The sequence below is a fragment of the Eutrigla gurnardus genome (genome assembly GCF_963514095.1).
Source record: "Eutrigla gurnardus genome assembly, chromosome: 24".
NCBI classification, from domain to species: Eukaryota; Metazoa; Chordata; class Actinopteri; order Perciformes; family Triglidae; genus Eutrigla; species Eutrigla gurnardus.
In genome coordinates, this window is record NC_139935.1 from 9,645,659 (window position 1) to 9,662,798 (window position 17,140).

The window sequence follows — 17,140 nt, forward strand, 5'->3', positions numbered from 1 at the left end:
CATCTTTGTTCAAATTAAAATGAAGCCAGACTTTCGAGCGGCGTCTTCTTCTGCCATCCATGTTGAGTGAGTGACGTTCTTCGTTCTATCGCGGAGTCTCCGCACGCTGGGCAGTGTAATACAAACAAACTAGTGCGAGCGGAGTAAAACAAACAAACTAGTGCGGACGTTTAAGAACCGAAAAAAAGGATCGCAATTCCAACAGCTTCTTAACGGTTCCGGAACCGGAGGTTAGGAACCGGTTCCTATTTGGAACCGGATCTCGATGCCCAACCCTACTTATAAACTACCAACATGTTTGGAGACAGCTTTTTACAGAAGGAGCACAAATGAAAGGAAAACTAATTCTACTAACAGATCCACAGAAATACTAACAACTATTTTCATCATCTGTTCATCATCAAAAGTCATATTTCATGCAGAAATGTGAAAAAAAAAAAAAACTAATTTCAGTCCCTCAAATATGGAGATCTTCTTTTCTCTGTGTTCTAAATGTCATAACATGGGACATGCACTTCAAGCACTTTCAAGCACTTTATTCTAAATCCAAGCACACCACACTAAAATTCACGTGTTTTCAAGGACTTCCAGCACCCGTACCAACCTTGTATATTGTGTTTATTTGCATGTTTATATAAAGGCTAGTGCTCGATTTTACTCCTACTCTAAATCCAAGTTGGTGCCCTAATATTTTGTATTAATAATCATATTAATATCAATAATTGCATTGATAATTATCTATTAATAACCAAACCAAAACAGTTTTAGGATTCGGTTGAATCGATAAGGAAAAACTAAAGAGACATTACTACACTATATCTTTATATAGACTATAGTTATACACATCATTATGATCTGATAAGACATACAGAGGGAGATATCTACTCCCTGCTCAGGTAGATATTACTATCTTTATATAGATTATATTCATTGATGGTATATTAATGTGCATGGGTCTGATACTGTACTCATACACTAATAAAACTACTCCGATACAAGCGCACCTGATACCACTAAAGCAATGTGATGTTGACCTTTCACCTGTTGAGCCTAAAAAGCCAGCTGCACAAATATGTGAAATGCATAATTTATGGATTTAACTTCGGCTCAGGAACACTTAAGGCGGGCTGACTTTTAAGGTGGACAATCGCTATTCTACTTTAAGTGACAAGCTGCTCATCGGAGTCTCGGCGGGAGTCGTGGACCTCACCCCCTGACAAAGTTGAAGCCGTGCACGCACACCAGGATGTTCCCGTAGGAGTCCACTTTGAGCAGGTTTCCATACAGTGTGTCAAACACCAGACCTCTGAGAAGGACGGAGACAGGTGAGTGTAAGAGAGTCCAAAGCACACCTCAGAGGATTCAAGGCATTTCAAAAAAGGCGGGACTTTGGGAACCCGCCTGGTGGGGAAGGACGGGTCGTAGACAAAGTTGAGCAGCTCCTGCGGATATCCAATGGACACCAGACGCTCCACCGTCAGGTTGAAGCCCAGCGACTCATACTCGGGTGATTTATAAACTAGGCAGACGGACAAGGAGGGAGATGAAGGCGTTGTTTGAATACAGCTGTAGTAAATCAGGCGATGTGTCTTAGCAATGGCGGTGCAACATTCCTATGGAACCCGCCGCCATGCCACGGACGGCGAACATAAAACCTTTCACCAGGTATTCACGTATTTCTGGGGGAATAAACGCTACAACTAGACATAAGCTAAGTTCCCGCTCAGCACACTTAAGGTGGGCTGATAAGGTGGACCTATTCTTCTTTAAGTGACAAGCTGCTCCTCTGATTTTCTGAGGGTTTATATATCTTTATTATGCATTTGAACTGTGTAAGTGACAGCAGGTTAAACAGTTAATTATTAATATCCTTACTGCAAACTCTGCTCTGTTTGTATCAGAAAAACACAACTTTAATGTTACTATATCAGCAACAGCATCATGTTGTATTTTTTTTTATTTGTGAGGATTGTGTGATGAAAATGTAAAAAAAAAAAAAATTAAAGTTAGTGTTCAGTTCAGAAAACAAAGTGTTTCCATTTTTAATTTGTGAGGATTGTGTGATGAAAATGAAAAAAGTTTTAAAAGTTATTGTTAAAACTGTAATGGTATTGCTACATATCGTCACTCAGTACTGAAATGTAAGTATTTGTACTTGTACTTAAATGAGGACCATTTACTTGGTCTGAAAACAAGGTACCGGTGCATCCCTCCCAAATATCAATAATCATTTGCATGAGCCTCCGCAAGGTTTCTCTTATTTTTATGCAATCATGCATATGCTTAATAAGTCATCCTCCTTCTTTTTAATTTGTTTCAAGTCTTTTATATGAAGCGCAAACAAAGATCTGCCAAACAAAGCCAATAAAGTTCAGCTGTTCTAGTAGCATTTTATTGGGGTTCTTGAAATTCCTCCTTTCTAGGACGCCTTAAAGGAGAAATCCGGTCATTTTTGACCCCATTTTCGTTGTCTCCAGGGTCATCCCGACTTATTAGAAGCAAAAAAACAGACAAATATGATGTTGCCTAGCCCGAGATCTGTACCTGCCTGGCAGCCTTCCAGACTCGCTCCAATGATAACCCATTGGGGCAAGTTATATCTGCTTTTCTGGGCCTCAGCAAATAATTCCAAGACCTATGCAACACAGGTTGGGTCCGTACGAGACACGACAGCGCTCATTTAGCTCAAATTGTGTGTTGAAACAACATAAATATGTGTGTTTTTGCATGGAGTTACTCACCTCAAATAAGTCCGTAGACATTAGCAGTAGATAGCCGAGCGCGCGCTCGTCCCTCCCAGTCACCGCAGAAACGAAAACATTTTCCTCGTAGTTTTGATTTTGTATCCATAAAGAAACGATCGAGCAGTCGGTTGTCATGTCCATAATAAATCCATGAAGCTGTTATGTCCATATGTATGACTATGTTACAACATAGCAACGATTGCTACAGCTAAACAGCAGCCCATAGCCAAAACAATGCAAGTCTCGCACAAGTTCCCGTCTGCCGTCTCCCGACGTCCTCACTCTGGAGATGTTTTCAAGCCAGTACAGTGACAAACTTCTTTCTATCGAGCAGTGCCGTCACTACTACATAGTAAGATTGCTTAGCCTTTGTGACAGTTGAACCTCCTACAGAGACAACAAATCTCGCGCAGTCTAAGTAGGCTAGTTGTGTTGATAGCACTAGTGGGAGTCGTGTGTGCAGACTGCAGTCTCTCATCAGCAGAGTGAGATCGAGCAAGAGCCTCCGAAGCTAGCTAGCTACTACTTGCCATTGTCGCTGTTTTTCGACTCCAGTGTACTCAAAGTGAGCCTCGCGCGACTGTCCAAGATTTGTCACTGTACTGGCTTGAAAACAGCTCCAGAGTGAGGACGTCAGACAGGAACTTGCGCCAGACTTGCATTGTTTTGGCTATGGGCTGCTGTTTAGCTGTAGCAATCGTTGCTATGTTGTAACATGGTCATACATATGGACTAGAAGTGTAACGATTAATTCGATTAATCGATGAATCGATTGTCAGTCCTATAGATTCTACTAAATCGATGTGCTAAAATAAATAAATAGAATGAATCGTTTTGACTTCACCAATAATCGATATAAATGCATTTAATCAGATTAATCATGATTCTTACTAATGATTAATGTTTTAATACGTTTAAGACACTCTCTCCCCTGCCAGCATGTAGTCTATTGAAAATGTTAAAAAATAACAGAGCATATTTTAATTACATTTTTGTATTCAGCATAAAATATTTTCTTTTTCAGGTTTACTTTTTTATAGAATAAATATGTTATTTTTTCACCTTTCAGAAGAATACAAATAGTCTCACTCGCATTATTGCATGTTTATTTAATGGACATAGAATTTTGGTTACAAGTTACTGAATCGAATCGTGGTTTACAGAATCGAATCGAATCTAATTGTAACAAAAAAGAAAAATCGTCCTTGAATCGAATCGCCAACTACTGTATCGTTAATTGAATCGAAGTGAAGCCAAAGATTCACACCCCTAATATGGACAGAACAGCTTCATGGATTTATTATGGACATGACGACTGCACTGCTCGATCGTTTCTTTATGGATACAAAATCAAAACTACGAGGAAAACGTTTTCGTTTCTGCGGTGACTGGGAGGGACGAGCGCGCGCTCGGCTATCTACTGCTAATGTCTACGGGGTGATTTGAGGTGAGTAACTCTGCAAAAACACACATATTTATGTCGTTTCACCACACAATTTGAGCTAAACGAACGATGTCGTGTCTCGTATGGACCCAACCTGTGTTGCATAGGTCTTGGAATTCTTTTCTGAGGCCCAGAAAAGCAGATAAAACTTGCCCCAATGGGTTAGCATTGGAGCGGGTCTGGAAGGCTGCCAGGCAGGTACAGATCTCGGGCTAGGCAACGTCAATTTTTGGCTGGTTTTTTGCTTCTTGTAAGTTGGGATGACCCTGGGGACAACGAAAATGGGGTCAAAAATGATTTCTCCTTCAAGGTTTTGTGTCACAATGGATTACTGAATTGTTCATAATTCCCTCCAAGAGCCCTGTTCCAGCTGGAGAAAATCAGTCCCAAAGAATGCTGCTGCCACCACAATTCTTCACCATTGGTATGGTGTTCCTTCAGTGATGTGCACTGTTATCTTCGCACCAAACCTACCCTTTGGAGCTATGGTTAAAAAAGTTCAACCTTGGTCTCATCAGACCACAACACATTTTCCTGTCTTACTACCCTAGCCCATAACCCAGACATATTCAGAAAACATAATACACAACCAGTGTACAATGGGAATATTGTTGGTGGATTTCCTGACCAGTTTTCTTCTCGACATTCAGTTCTTGGTAATGTGGCCATATTTCCTCCAGTTGTTGATGACTGTGTTCCCTGGTATGTCTAATGTTCTTCTCCTTATTATTTTAATTGTACAGGTTGAAGGTCAGTTAAAAAGGTTTTTTATGTAGATCCCCAGTGTTTCCCCTAGAATCTTTTCCAGGCACTGTGGTTCCCATTACGATGGTATATTGGCGGTTGGTTTTGGTCAGCAGGCAGATTTCTGTTTGCTCTTTATAACACTTGAAACAAATTAAACACAAGGAGAGGATGACTTATTAAGCGTATACATTTATTGCAGAAAGATAAGGGAAACCTTGCGGAGGCTCCCACAAATGATATTGCAAAAAGCAGTAGAAGTACAAGTACAAATACTGACATTTCAGTACTTGCTGGAAGATATGAGCTTCTGGGTATTTAGTAATGTTGTTGGTTCAGATTATAATTTTTTTCCAGGCTGGAGATACTTCAGCTGGAACCCTGGGGGTTAGTTACTCTTTAAGTAACCAGTTGAATGAAGAACTTTGACTTGTATCAGAGTATTTTTACACTGTGCTCTAGTAGATGCATAAACACATTGCTGAACCAGACCCCTCAGATCAACTGTCCTATATTAATCTTGATTTATTTATTTCCACATCCATGCAAATATTGCTCTCTATGCTTATACATCTGTCTTTGTGAAGCACGTTGGTTTCAAACCTGTTTGCTTTTAAAGCGCTATATTAATCAAACTAACTTACCTGCCAGAGTGTAATCCATATCAAAACCAAAACACTTGATCTTCTCCATGGCCAAACTTCTGTTCACAAACACTCTGGAAGGGGACGACAAGGTATGGTCAATGAATGCATTACAGCTGCATTTCACACAAAACGCTTCCTACACTTCTAATAAATAAGTGCGATGGAACATTTTTGAGTTATAGGAGAAAAGACATACAGAGCAGCAGTGATGTAGTTGACTTCCTGAAGGTCAGCTTTTGGCATAAAACTTACCGATCACAACACAGACAGACATGCAAACCTACAGGTTATTTGTAGTGACCAGTGCATCTGACGTAAAAAAAAACTCTCAGCCTAACTGTTTCCCTTCAAATGGTGAGCTCGGGGCTCTTGTCCAGTCCCAGGAGTGGGTCCGGACTGTTGTCTTGTCCCAGGAGTGGGTAAGGATTGTTGTCAGGTCCCAGGAATGGGTCCAGACTGGTGTCTTGTCCCAGTAGTGGGTCAGGACTGTTGTCCGATCCCAGGAATGGGTTCGGACTGTTGTCTTGTCCCAGGAGTGGGTCAGGACTGTTGTCCGAACCCATTCCTGGGATCGGACTGTTGTCTGGTCCGAGGAGTGGGTCAGGATTGTTGTCCGATCCCAGGAATGGGTTCGGACTGTTGTCTTGTCCCAGGAGTGGGTCAGGACTGTTGTCCAGTCCCAGGAGTGATTGTTTTCCGGTCCCAGGAGTGGGTCAGGCTTGTTGTCCGGTCCCAGGAGTGGATCAGGATTGTTGTCCGGTCCATGGAGTGGGTCAGGCTTGTTGTCCGGTCCCAGGAGTGGATCAGGGTTGTTTTCCGGTCCAGGGAGTCGATCAGGGTTGTTGTCCAATCCAAGGAGTGGATCAGGATTGTTGTCCGGTCCCAGGAGTGGATCAGGATTGTTTTCTGGTCCCAGGAGTGGGTCAGGGTTGTTGTCCGGTCCAAGGAGTGGATCACTAGTGTTAATACTACTACTACTACTACTGTTACTACTGTCAATACTACTACTACTATAACTACTGTCAATACTAGTACTACTGTTAATACTACTACTAGTACTACTACTACTGTTAATACTACTACTACTGTTGCTACTGTCAATAGTTCTACTACTGTTACTACTTTTGTTGGGACCTCACCATGAGGACTACACAATGTGGCCTACAAAAGCCTTCACATGCGGTCAGGACAAAGGAACAAAGGAGATAAAAACTGCCATTTTGGTTTCACCTCGCACCTAGGTGCGAAGTGCAACGTCACACAACTGGTGCCCTATTGGCTGACAACCACAGGTACCCCAGGGGGTCCCCGGGAGCAGCCGTGAGCTATATAAACCGGCGCCGCCTTAAGAACTTTCTCTTCCATCGCAACACTACGTTGCAACAGGAGGTAGACTACTCCACCGCAGCACACCGCTGCAACAGGAGACCAACTTATAACGTCTGCAGCGTTTCCTTTGTCCTAGGCCACAGTCTTTTCCCAAACTCGCTGGACGAGCAACAGACTGTTTTCCCCCGTTTCCCGCTACTCGCCCCTTTTCTTTTACTCGTTTTTGGATCCTGAGAGATCGCCACAACCGCGCGATTCTTTGTTTGCCTGCAGAAGAGGAACACGAACGGTTCCTTTACCCCAGCGACCAGCAGGAAGCCCTGCTCCTGTCCGAAGTCAGCTGACTAAGTCGCCACGCCGTGCGATTATATTGTTGGCCGCGGAAGGGAGAAACACGAAATGTTTTCTTTATTCGAGTTTGATCAACGAGAGGGATAACGCCCCGCTCTCGTCTGGACTCAGCCGACTCACGTCCCCGCTACCGCCAGGGACTCACAAACTACCGTCACCACCGCGTTAAGAAACGCCGCCATCCCCGGGAACGGACTCACAGGCTACACATCAACACCGTAAGAGGCTATCTATCCGGGCAGAGATATAAGTTTGATAGTGCAGGGCTCCAGAGTGCGACCATTTTGGTCGCATATATCTTCCAGCAAGTACTGAAATGTCAGTATTTGTACTTGTACTTCTACTGCTTTTTGCAATATCATTTGTGGGAGCCTCCGCAAGGTTTCCCTTATCTTTCTGCAATAAATGTATACGCTTAATAAGTCATCCTCTCCTTGTGTTTAATTTGTTTCAAGTATTATAAAGAGCAAACAGAAATCTGCCTGCTGACCAAAACCAACCGCCAATATACCATCGTAATGGGAACCACAGTGCCTGGAAAAGATTCTAGGGGAAACACTGGGGATCTACATAAAAAACCTTTTTAACTGACCTTCAACCTGTACAATTAAAATAATAAGGAGAAGAACATTAGACATACCAGGGAACACAGTCATCAACAACTGGAGGAAATATGGCCACATTACCAAGAACTGAATGTCGAGAAGAAAACTGGTCAGGAAATCCACCAACAATATTCCCATTGTACACTGTTGTCTTGTCCCAGGAGTGGGTCAGGACTGTTGTCCGATCCCAGGAATGGGTTCGGACTGTTGTCTGGTCCGAGGAGTGGGTCAGGATTGTTGTCCGATCCCAGGAATGGGTTCGGACTGTTGTCTTGTCCCAGGAGTGGGTCAGGACTGTTGTCCAGTCCCAGGAGTGATTGTTTTCCGGTCCCAGGAGTGGGTCAGGCTTGTTGTCCGGTCCCAGGAGTGGATCAGGATTGTTGTCCGGTCCATGGAGTGGGTCAGGCTTGTTGTCCGGTCCCAGGAGTGGATCAGGGTTGTTTTCCGGTCCAGGGAGTCGATCAGGGTTGTTGTCCAATCCAAGGAGTGGATCAGGATTGTTGTCCGGTCCCAGGAGTGGATCAGGATTGTTTTCTGGTCCCAGGAGTGGGTCAGGGTTGTTGTCCGGTCCAAGGAGTGGATCACTAGTGTTAATACTACTACTACTACTACTGTTACTACTGTCAATACTACTACTACTATAACTACTGTCAATACTAGTACTACTGTTAATACTACTACTAGTACTACTACTACTGTTAATACTACTACTACTGTTGCTACTGTCAATAGTTCTACTACTGTTACTACTTTTGTTGGGACCTCACCATGAGGACTACACAATGTGGCCTACAAAAGCCTTCACATGCGGTCAGGACAAAGGAACAAAGGAGATAAAAACTGCCATTTTGGTTTCACCTCGCACCTAGGTGCGAAGTGCAACGTCACACAACTGGTGCCCTATTGGCTGACAACCACAGGTACCCCAGGGGGTCCCCGGGAGCAGCCGTGAGCTATATAAACCGGCGCCGCCTTAAGAACTTTCTCTTCCATCGCAACACTACGTTGCAACAGGAGGTAGACTACTCCACCGCAGCACACCGCTGCAACAGGAGACCAACTTATAACGTCTGCAGCGTTTCCTTTGTCCTAGGCCACAGTCTTTTCCCAAACTCGCTGGACGAGCAACAGACTGTTTTCCCCCGTTTCCCGCTACTCGCCCCTTTTCTTTTACTCGTTTTTGGATCCTGAGAGATCGCCACAACCGCGCGATTCTTTGTTTGCCTGCAGAAGAGGAACACGAACGGTTCCTTTACCCCAGCGACCAGCAGGAAGCCCTGCTCCTGTCCGAAGTCAGCTGACTAAGTCGCCACGCCGTGCGATTATATTGTTGGCCGCGGAAGGGAGAAACACGAAATGTTTTCTTTATTCGAGTTTGATCAACGAGAGGGATAACGCCCCGCTCTCGTCTGGACTCAGCCGACTCACGTCCCCGCTACCGCCAGGGACTCACAAACTACCGTCACCACCGCGTTAAGAAACGCCGCCATCCCCGGGAACGGACTCACAGGCTACACATCAACACCGTAAGAGGCTATCTATCCGGGCAGAGATATAAGTTTGATAGTGCAGGGCTCCAGAGTGCGACCATTTTGGTCGCATATATCTTCCAGCAAGTACTGAAATGTCAGTATTTGTACTTGTACTTCTACTGCTTTTTGCAATATCATTTGTGGGAGCCTCCGCAAGGTTTCCCTTATCTTTCTGCAATAAATGTATACGCTTAATAAGTCATCCTCTCCTTGTGTTTAATTTGTTTCAAGTATTATAAAGAGCAAACAGAAATCTGCCTGCTGACCAAAACCAACCGCCAATATACCATCGTAATGGGAACCACAGTGCCTGGAAAAGATTCTAGGGGAAACACTGGGGATCTACATAAAAAACCTTTTTAACTGACCTTCAACCTGTACAATTAAAATAATAAGGAGAAGAACATTAGACATACCAGGGAACACAGTCATCAACAACTGGAGGAAATATGGCCACATTACCAAGAACTGAATGTCGAGAAGAAAACTGGTCAGGAAATCCACCAACAATATTCCCATTGTACACTGTTGTCTTGTCCCAGGAGTGGGTCAGGACTGTTGTCCGATCCCAGGAATGGGTTCGGACTGTTGTCTGGTCCGAGGAGTGGGTCAGGATTGTTGTCCGATCCCAGGAATGGGTTCGGACTGTTGTCTTGTCCCAGGAGTGGGTCAGGACTGTTGTCCAGTCCCAGGAGTGATTGTTTTCCGGTCCCAGGAGTGGGTCAGGCTTGTTGTCCGGTCCCAGGAGTGGATCAGGATTGTTGTCCGGTCCATGGAGTGGGTCAGGCTTGTTGTCCGGTCCCAGGAGTGGATCAGGGTTGTTTTCCGGTCCAGGGAGTCGATCAGGGTTGTTGTCCAATCCAAGGAGTGGATCAGGATTGTTGTCCGGTCCCAGGAGTGGATCAGGATTGTTTTCTGGTCCCAGGAGTGGGTCAGGGTTGTTGTCCGGTCCAAGGAGTGGATCACTAGTGTTAATACTACTACTACTACTACTGTTACTACTGTCAATACTACTACTACTATAACTACTGTCAATACTAGTACTACTGTTAATACTACTACTAGTACTACTACTACTGTTAATACTACTACTACTGTTGCTACTGTCAATAGTTCTACTACTGTTACTACTTTTGTTGGGACCTCACCATGAGGACTACACAATGTGGCCTACAAAAGCCTTCACATGCGGTCAGGACAAAGGAACAAAGGAGATAAAAACTGCCATTTTGGTTTCACCTCGCACCTAGGTGCGAAGTGCAACGTCACACAACTGGTGCCCTATTGGCTGACAACCACAGGTACCCCAGGGGGTCCCCGGGAGCAGCCGTGAGCTATATAAACCGGCGCCGCCTTAAGAACTTTCTCTTCCATCGCAACACTACGTTGCAACAGGAGGTAGACTACTCCACCGCAGCACACCGCTGCAACAGGAGACCAACTTATAACGTCTGCAGCGTTTCCTTTGTCCTAGGCCACAGTCTTTTCCCAAACTCGCTGGACGAGCAACAGACTGTTTTCCCCCGTTTCCCGCTACTCGCCCCTTTTCTTTTACTCGTTTTTGGATCCTGAGAGATCGCCACAACCGCGCGATTCTTTGTTTGCCTGCAGAAGAGGAACACGAACGGTTCCTTTACCCCAGCGACCAGCAGGAAGCCCTGCTCCTGTCCGAAGTCAGCTGACTAAGTCGCCACGCCGTGCGATTATATTGTTGGCCGCGGAAGGGAGAAACACGAAATGTTTTCTTTATTCGAGTTTGATCAACGAGAGGGATAACGCCCCGCTCTCGTCTGGACTCAGCCGACTCACGTCCCCGCTACCGCCAGGGACTCACAAACTACCGTCACCACCGCGTTAAGAAACGCCGCCATCCCCGGGAACGGACTCACAGGCTACACATCAACACCGTAAGAGGCTATCTATCCGGGCAGAGATATAAGTTTGATAGTGCAGGGCTCCAGAGTGCGACCATTTTGGTCGCATATGCGACCAAAATCTTTATGAGTGCCACTAAAAAAAGTTGTAGGTCGCACTGGTGCACCTAACGCTGCTCGGGTGAAAAAAAAAATCATAAGCGCAGCATCTCTTTATGTTCTCCTGACGGTATCGTGGTCTAAACCAATAAGAGACAGAGCTCGGGCGGGTCCTTGCCTCCGATTGGCTGTGGTCCTTTTCACTGCTGTAAATTGTGTCAGTTCGAAAATGCGAGCGAGCAGAGCAGGTACTCTGAGCGCTTCGACGCTGAGCGCTTCGATTTTCTTTGAAAATGAAGAGAGGCAGAAAGCCTCCCCCCAAAAATATGCCTTCAGACAGGACTGGTTGAAGCAATTTCCCTGGCTGATGTACGATAAAGAAAGGGACTCAATGCACTGCATTTATTGTCGGGAGTGCGGTAAGCATTTGGCCGGTAATAGTGCGTTTGTGGAGGAGTCAACAACATTTCGCATCGAGACATTGAAAAAGCGCAATATGTCCAAAAAGCATACTACATGCCGTGAAAAGTGTGTTAATAAAGTGGCCCCTCATCCAGCTGCATTTCAGCGTCAGGCTGTATCAATCAGGTCCGCTGAGGAATCTGAAATGATTATAAAATTCAACGTCGCATACAATATTGCAACGGAGGGGTTGCCATTCACTAAATTTAAGTCCGAAATTATTGTGATGAAAAAAATGCCGACACACTAAAGAACAAGACAGCTGCGGAGGTTGGAAACGCCACGTACACATCATTCATGATTGACGGCGACACAGACGTCTCTACGAAGGAGTGCGTTATTGTCTACTGCTGCATTTTGCATAAAGGGAGGCCGGTCAACATGTTAATTGGACATGTCCGGTGGAGCATGTGCAGTGGAGCAGTGTTTGAAGGCCCACATTACAGCATGAGAGATCATGAATAGGAAATTGTATAGTAGCCTATTCCTAGTATTATTATTAAAAATGAATAGCCTAAGTAAAAATATAATTAGGCTAGGCTAAGATCACATAAACAGTTTTCCATTTGCAATCTATAGGCTAGTGACCTGTATGATCTTTTTATTCTTGAGGAATTTATGCTGCCACAAAGCAAGCATTTACTGCGCTTGGGCATCAGTGTGCAGATTGGCTGGAGAAAACGGTTCCTCTGGGTGCTGATGGTGCTGCAGTTAACCTAGGCCATAAGGGGGTGTCATTATGTAAAAGGAGAGCGATAAAAAGGTGACTTTTTGGCATTAAAGGCGACGCGATGAAAAATGTGGGTGCACCTAAATTTTGTGCTGGTGCACCTAAAAAAAAAGTTAGGCGCACCAGTGCAACCAATGCAAAAAGTTAGTCTGGAGCCCTGTAGTGTAGGATATGCTTGTAATTCTTGTTAACGTGTTTTTCTGCGTTGTTGTATTTGAATGCTGATTGTGCACCCACGCCACTGGGTTTCATTTCGGTAAACAGTGCGTGTCCAACCGCGGACACATTCACGAGCTCAGTAAGTGATCTACCATCAGTTAAAAGACCGGGGTCCCGCCGAACGAACGCCAGTTCATTCACAGGCTCGGCTCCCGTGTGATGGTAATCGCTTACTGATCCTTTGTGTATTACACGCGCATTCTCTCTCTCTTTGTTCTGGCTAACACACATGTGCACACACATACACCGCCCCCACACGTATCCTACGCCAGCTGTTTCCGTCTCCGGACGCTAAGGATATACATACATAGCTCCATCTGGTGGCTGTACCCGGCCATCTCTCACTCTCTCTCGCGATTCTATCTGACGTCAGTGGCTCCGCCCCTGGACGCTGTGGGAAATAGCTCCATCTGGTGGCTGTACCCGGCCATCTCTCTCTCTCTCTCCCTCTCCCTCTCCCTCTCTCTCTCTCTCTCTCCACACAGACACACACGCACGCACACGCACGCGCACAAACACACACACACACACACACACACACACCACTTGTGTCTCTTCCTTTGTTTAGCTTAGTTTTGTGTTAGATTTAGGTAATAAGGCTTGGTTAATTGCAGTGTTATTGATTGTGATCATTATTACTGATTTTAATAAATCTTATTATAGTATAACTAGCAGTCTCATGTGCTTGTTGTGTGTTGGGGTAGTAGCAGGAGCAGATTTGGTTATCAACAGCTAATTATTAACGTCAATATGATTATCGATACTAATAATTATATTTAATATATTATCATGATATAATCATGAATTAACGGTGCACCACCCTGGGATCAGGGAAAAGATAACCAAAAACTGTATTCAGTCTCAATATAAAGGTCTTATACTCACATGCCAATCATTGTGATCATTGGCATAAAAGTATAAAAACAATCGAACAATTAAAAAGGCGTGAAATTCGAGCACTAGCCTTCACAACCTGCTGTTATCCAGTGACATATACACAACAAGCACAAGAGACCGCTAGTTATAATATAATAAGATGTATTAAAATCAGTAATAATGACCACAATCAATAACACTGCAATTAACAAAGCCTTATTACCTAACTACCTAACACACAAAGCTAAGCTAAACAAAGGAAGAGACACACGTGGAGTGTGTGTGTGTGTGCGTGTGTGTGTGTGTGGAGACAGAGAGAGAGAAAGAGAGACAGAGAGAGAGAGAGATGGCCCGGCGCGACCACCAGATGGAGCTATTCCTCACAGCGTTCAGGGGCGGAGCCACTGACGTCAGATAGAATCGCGAGAGAGGGAGAGAGAGCGAGAGATGGCTGGGTACAGCCACCAGATGGAGCCATTCCTCACAGCGTCCGGAGACGGAAACAGCTGGCGTAGGATACGTGTGGGGGCGGTGTATGTGTGTGCACATGTGTGTTAGCCAGAACAAAGAGAGAGAGAATGCGCGCGTAATACACAAAGGATCAGTAAGCTATTACCATCACACGGGAGTCCGTGAATGAACTGGCGTTCATTCGGCGGGACCCCGGTCTTTTAACTGATGGTAGATCACTTACTGAGCTCGTGAATGTGTCCGAGGTTGGACACGCACTGTTACCGAGATGAAACCCAGCGGCGTGGGCGCACAAACAACAACACGGAAAGCAACGGATTTGGCGGTCCGTGATCAAAACTTAAAACACATTAACAAGAATTACAAGCATATCCTACACTAGAGCTGTGCGATATTACGATATATATCGTAGTACGATATAAAAATGTCTACCATAGGATATAACCCTCTGTCGTTTATATCGTAATTTTAACGTGTAGGCTACTTGTTTAGCACTGTTGCTACACGCATTTCCACTGCATGCGTCTCCGCTGCAGTGCGTCTCCGCCACGCCAGCGAGCAGATACGTTTCACTTTAGTCTATGGGTCAATCCCCACCAGGTCCGCTGCGCTGCATGTCCGCTGCGTCTCAGCTCCGGCAGTCCGCAGCTCTCCGCAACAAATACGGACTTCTATTTCTGGCGGATGCCGGACCACGGCGCAGCAATTCAGCACAGGGCAAATATAGCGAAACAGGAAGTTCGGTACATACTCAACAATAAAACTTTTCAAAATAAAACACTTGTGTTAATAAAACCACTTGACTATGTCAAAAAAAGTCTTGTACTCCTTCCTTGGGAACACTGACCTTTGTATCGCTTGGTTGCTGTGTTTACACATATCTTTAACTGCAGCGCGCGATTACGTATTTATCGCGAACGACGGACTGTGCCATGGCAGACTCAAACGCATCCTGTGGGGATTGGCGGACGGCGGACCGAAGCCGGATCGGAGACGCACCGCAACGGAGACGCATGCAGTGGAAATTGGGCGTCGTTAACGTACACTACGGTTGTGATTTAATACGCCGTGTAAAGCACAACTCAATGTCGGAATGACCGTTGGATATCCAAATTTTGAGTTCAAAACAAGTTCTGAAGGCGAATGTAACTGCAGCAACGCTACTGCGTTGTGGTAGCATTTTTACGTCACCCGCAAACGTCACCTGTTTACGGCACTGGTCGTAGTAGTGCTGAGATGTGATTGATTTATTTATATATATATATATATATATATATATATATATATATATATATATATATATAATTCGAAGAAAAAATACTATATCAGGATATATATCGTTATCGGGATATAAAATTAGCTATATCGGGATATAAAATTTTGTCCATATTGCACAGCACTATCCTACACTATCAAACTTATGTCTCTGCCCAGACTGATAGCCCTCTTACTGGTGTCGTTGCGTAGGCTGCGAGTCCGTCCCGGCGATGGCGGGCGGCGGCGGTAGTGCGTGAGTCCCCGGCGTCAGCGGGGGACGTGATGAGTCGGCTAAGTCCAGACGAGAGCGGGGCGGTTTTCCTCTCGTTGATCAAGCTCGAATAAAGAAAACAGTTCGTGTTTCTTCCTTCCGCGGGCAACAATATAATCGCAGCTTGGCGATTTAGTCAGCTGACTTCAGACAGGAGGGGGGCTTCCGGCTGGTCGCTGAAATAAAGAAACCGTTTGTGTTTCTTCTTCTGCAGGTAAAAACAAAGATAATCGCGCGGTCGTGGCGATCTCTCAGGATCCAAAAACGAGTAAAAGAAAAAGGGGGTGAGTCGCGGAAAACGGGCAAAAACAGTCTGTCGCTCGTCCAGCGAGATCGGGGAGAAGACTGTGGCCTAGGACAAAGGAAACGCTGCAGACATTATAAGTTGGTCTCCTGTTGCAGCGGTGTGCTGCGGTGGACGAGTCCACCTCCTGTTGCAACGTGGTGTTGCGATGGAAGAGCGTGTTCTTAAGGTGGCGCCGGTTTATATAGTTCACGGCTGCTCCCGTGGACCCCCTGGGGTACCTGTGGTTGTCAGCCAATAGGGCACCAGTTGTGTGACGTTGCACTTCGCACCTTGGTGCGAGGTGAAACTAAAATGGCGGTTGTAGTTTTTTTTATCTCTGTACTGCTTCACCCAGTGTTGACTAGTGTCCTGGACTGAGATTCACAGCCAGCTCAACTCTTTCTGACATTTTATCCAAGGAACAGGCTGGAGTTGTGACTGGATCGCATTTATTGCCAGAAATTATAAAACTGAAACAAATACAAAAAAGGTTCAATTACCACAAGGTAAATAATACAAGTTTACATGTAACTGTTAGCCTGCTAACGGAGGTAGCGGATCTAACACACACAGATCTACGGGCAGAGTCCGCGATCACATCTCGCTCGTTAATTAATTACGATAAACTACAGAAGCGTTTGCAATCTACTAATGGTAAATAATTACTTACTCATATTGCCACTACAAAGGGGTAAGACAAACGTGAGGACGGAGGAATCTCTTGCTACGGAGCAGGTAAAACAACAACAACATCCGGTAGCCTACATCACTTCCTGTAAAACCCATGCACGCAAAAAACACATGAATGAAACTACTGCGCCGTCTACTGGTCGAAAAGTGCAACTGCAAGTAAAAATGTACACAGTTCCATAACACTCCCCGTCTGGCATTATTTTAAAAATGCCACAATAACAAATTTACACAATCTAATCTCCTGGAGATAAGAGAAGAATACAGTCTGAAATGGGTCTGAGGAAAGTCTTTTTAGACGTGTTGTGGGTAACCTTGACCTCCACTTTCCTGACAAGTCCATCTTTACTTGGAAGAGCTTTTACTATGACTCCTGTTGGCCATTCATTTCTTTTCAGTTGCTTGTCCTTTAGAAGAACAATGTCTCCTTCCTTCATGTTTGGCCTGATGAGCTGCCACGACTCTGGAGCATGTTGAGGTATTCTTTCTGCCACCAGCCCAGAAAGTGT

At 45.0% G+C, this 17,140-nt stretch overlaps 1 protein-coding gene across 6 annotated transcripts in view; it reads right to left on the reverse strand.

Annotated features, from left to right (window-relative positions):
• Positions 1–17,140, reverse strand: part of LOC311009984 (cytosolic purine 5'-nucleotidase-like) — a 48,354-nt gene that overhangs the window by 15,226 nt on the left and 15,988 nt on the right. For 5 of the 6 annotated variants that reach the window (XM_084004468.1, XM_084004469.1, XM_084004470.1 and 2 more), the window contains exons 3-5: positions 5,577–5,650; positions 1,402–1,519; positions 1,211–1,306 (exon numbers count right to left, since the gene is read on the reverse strand). In XM_084004468.1, coding sequence (XP_083860594.1) covers positions 1,211–1,306; positions 1,402–1,519; positions 5,577–5,650 — 288 coding nt within the window. The remainder of the gene's footprint in view (positions 1–1,210; positions 1,307–1,401; positions 1,520–5,576; positions 5,651–17,140) is intronic. The other variant, XM_084004473.1, reaches the window with a different exon arrangement.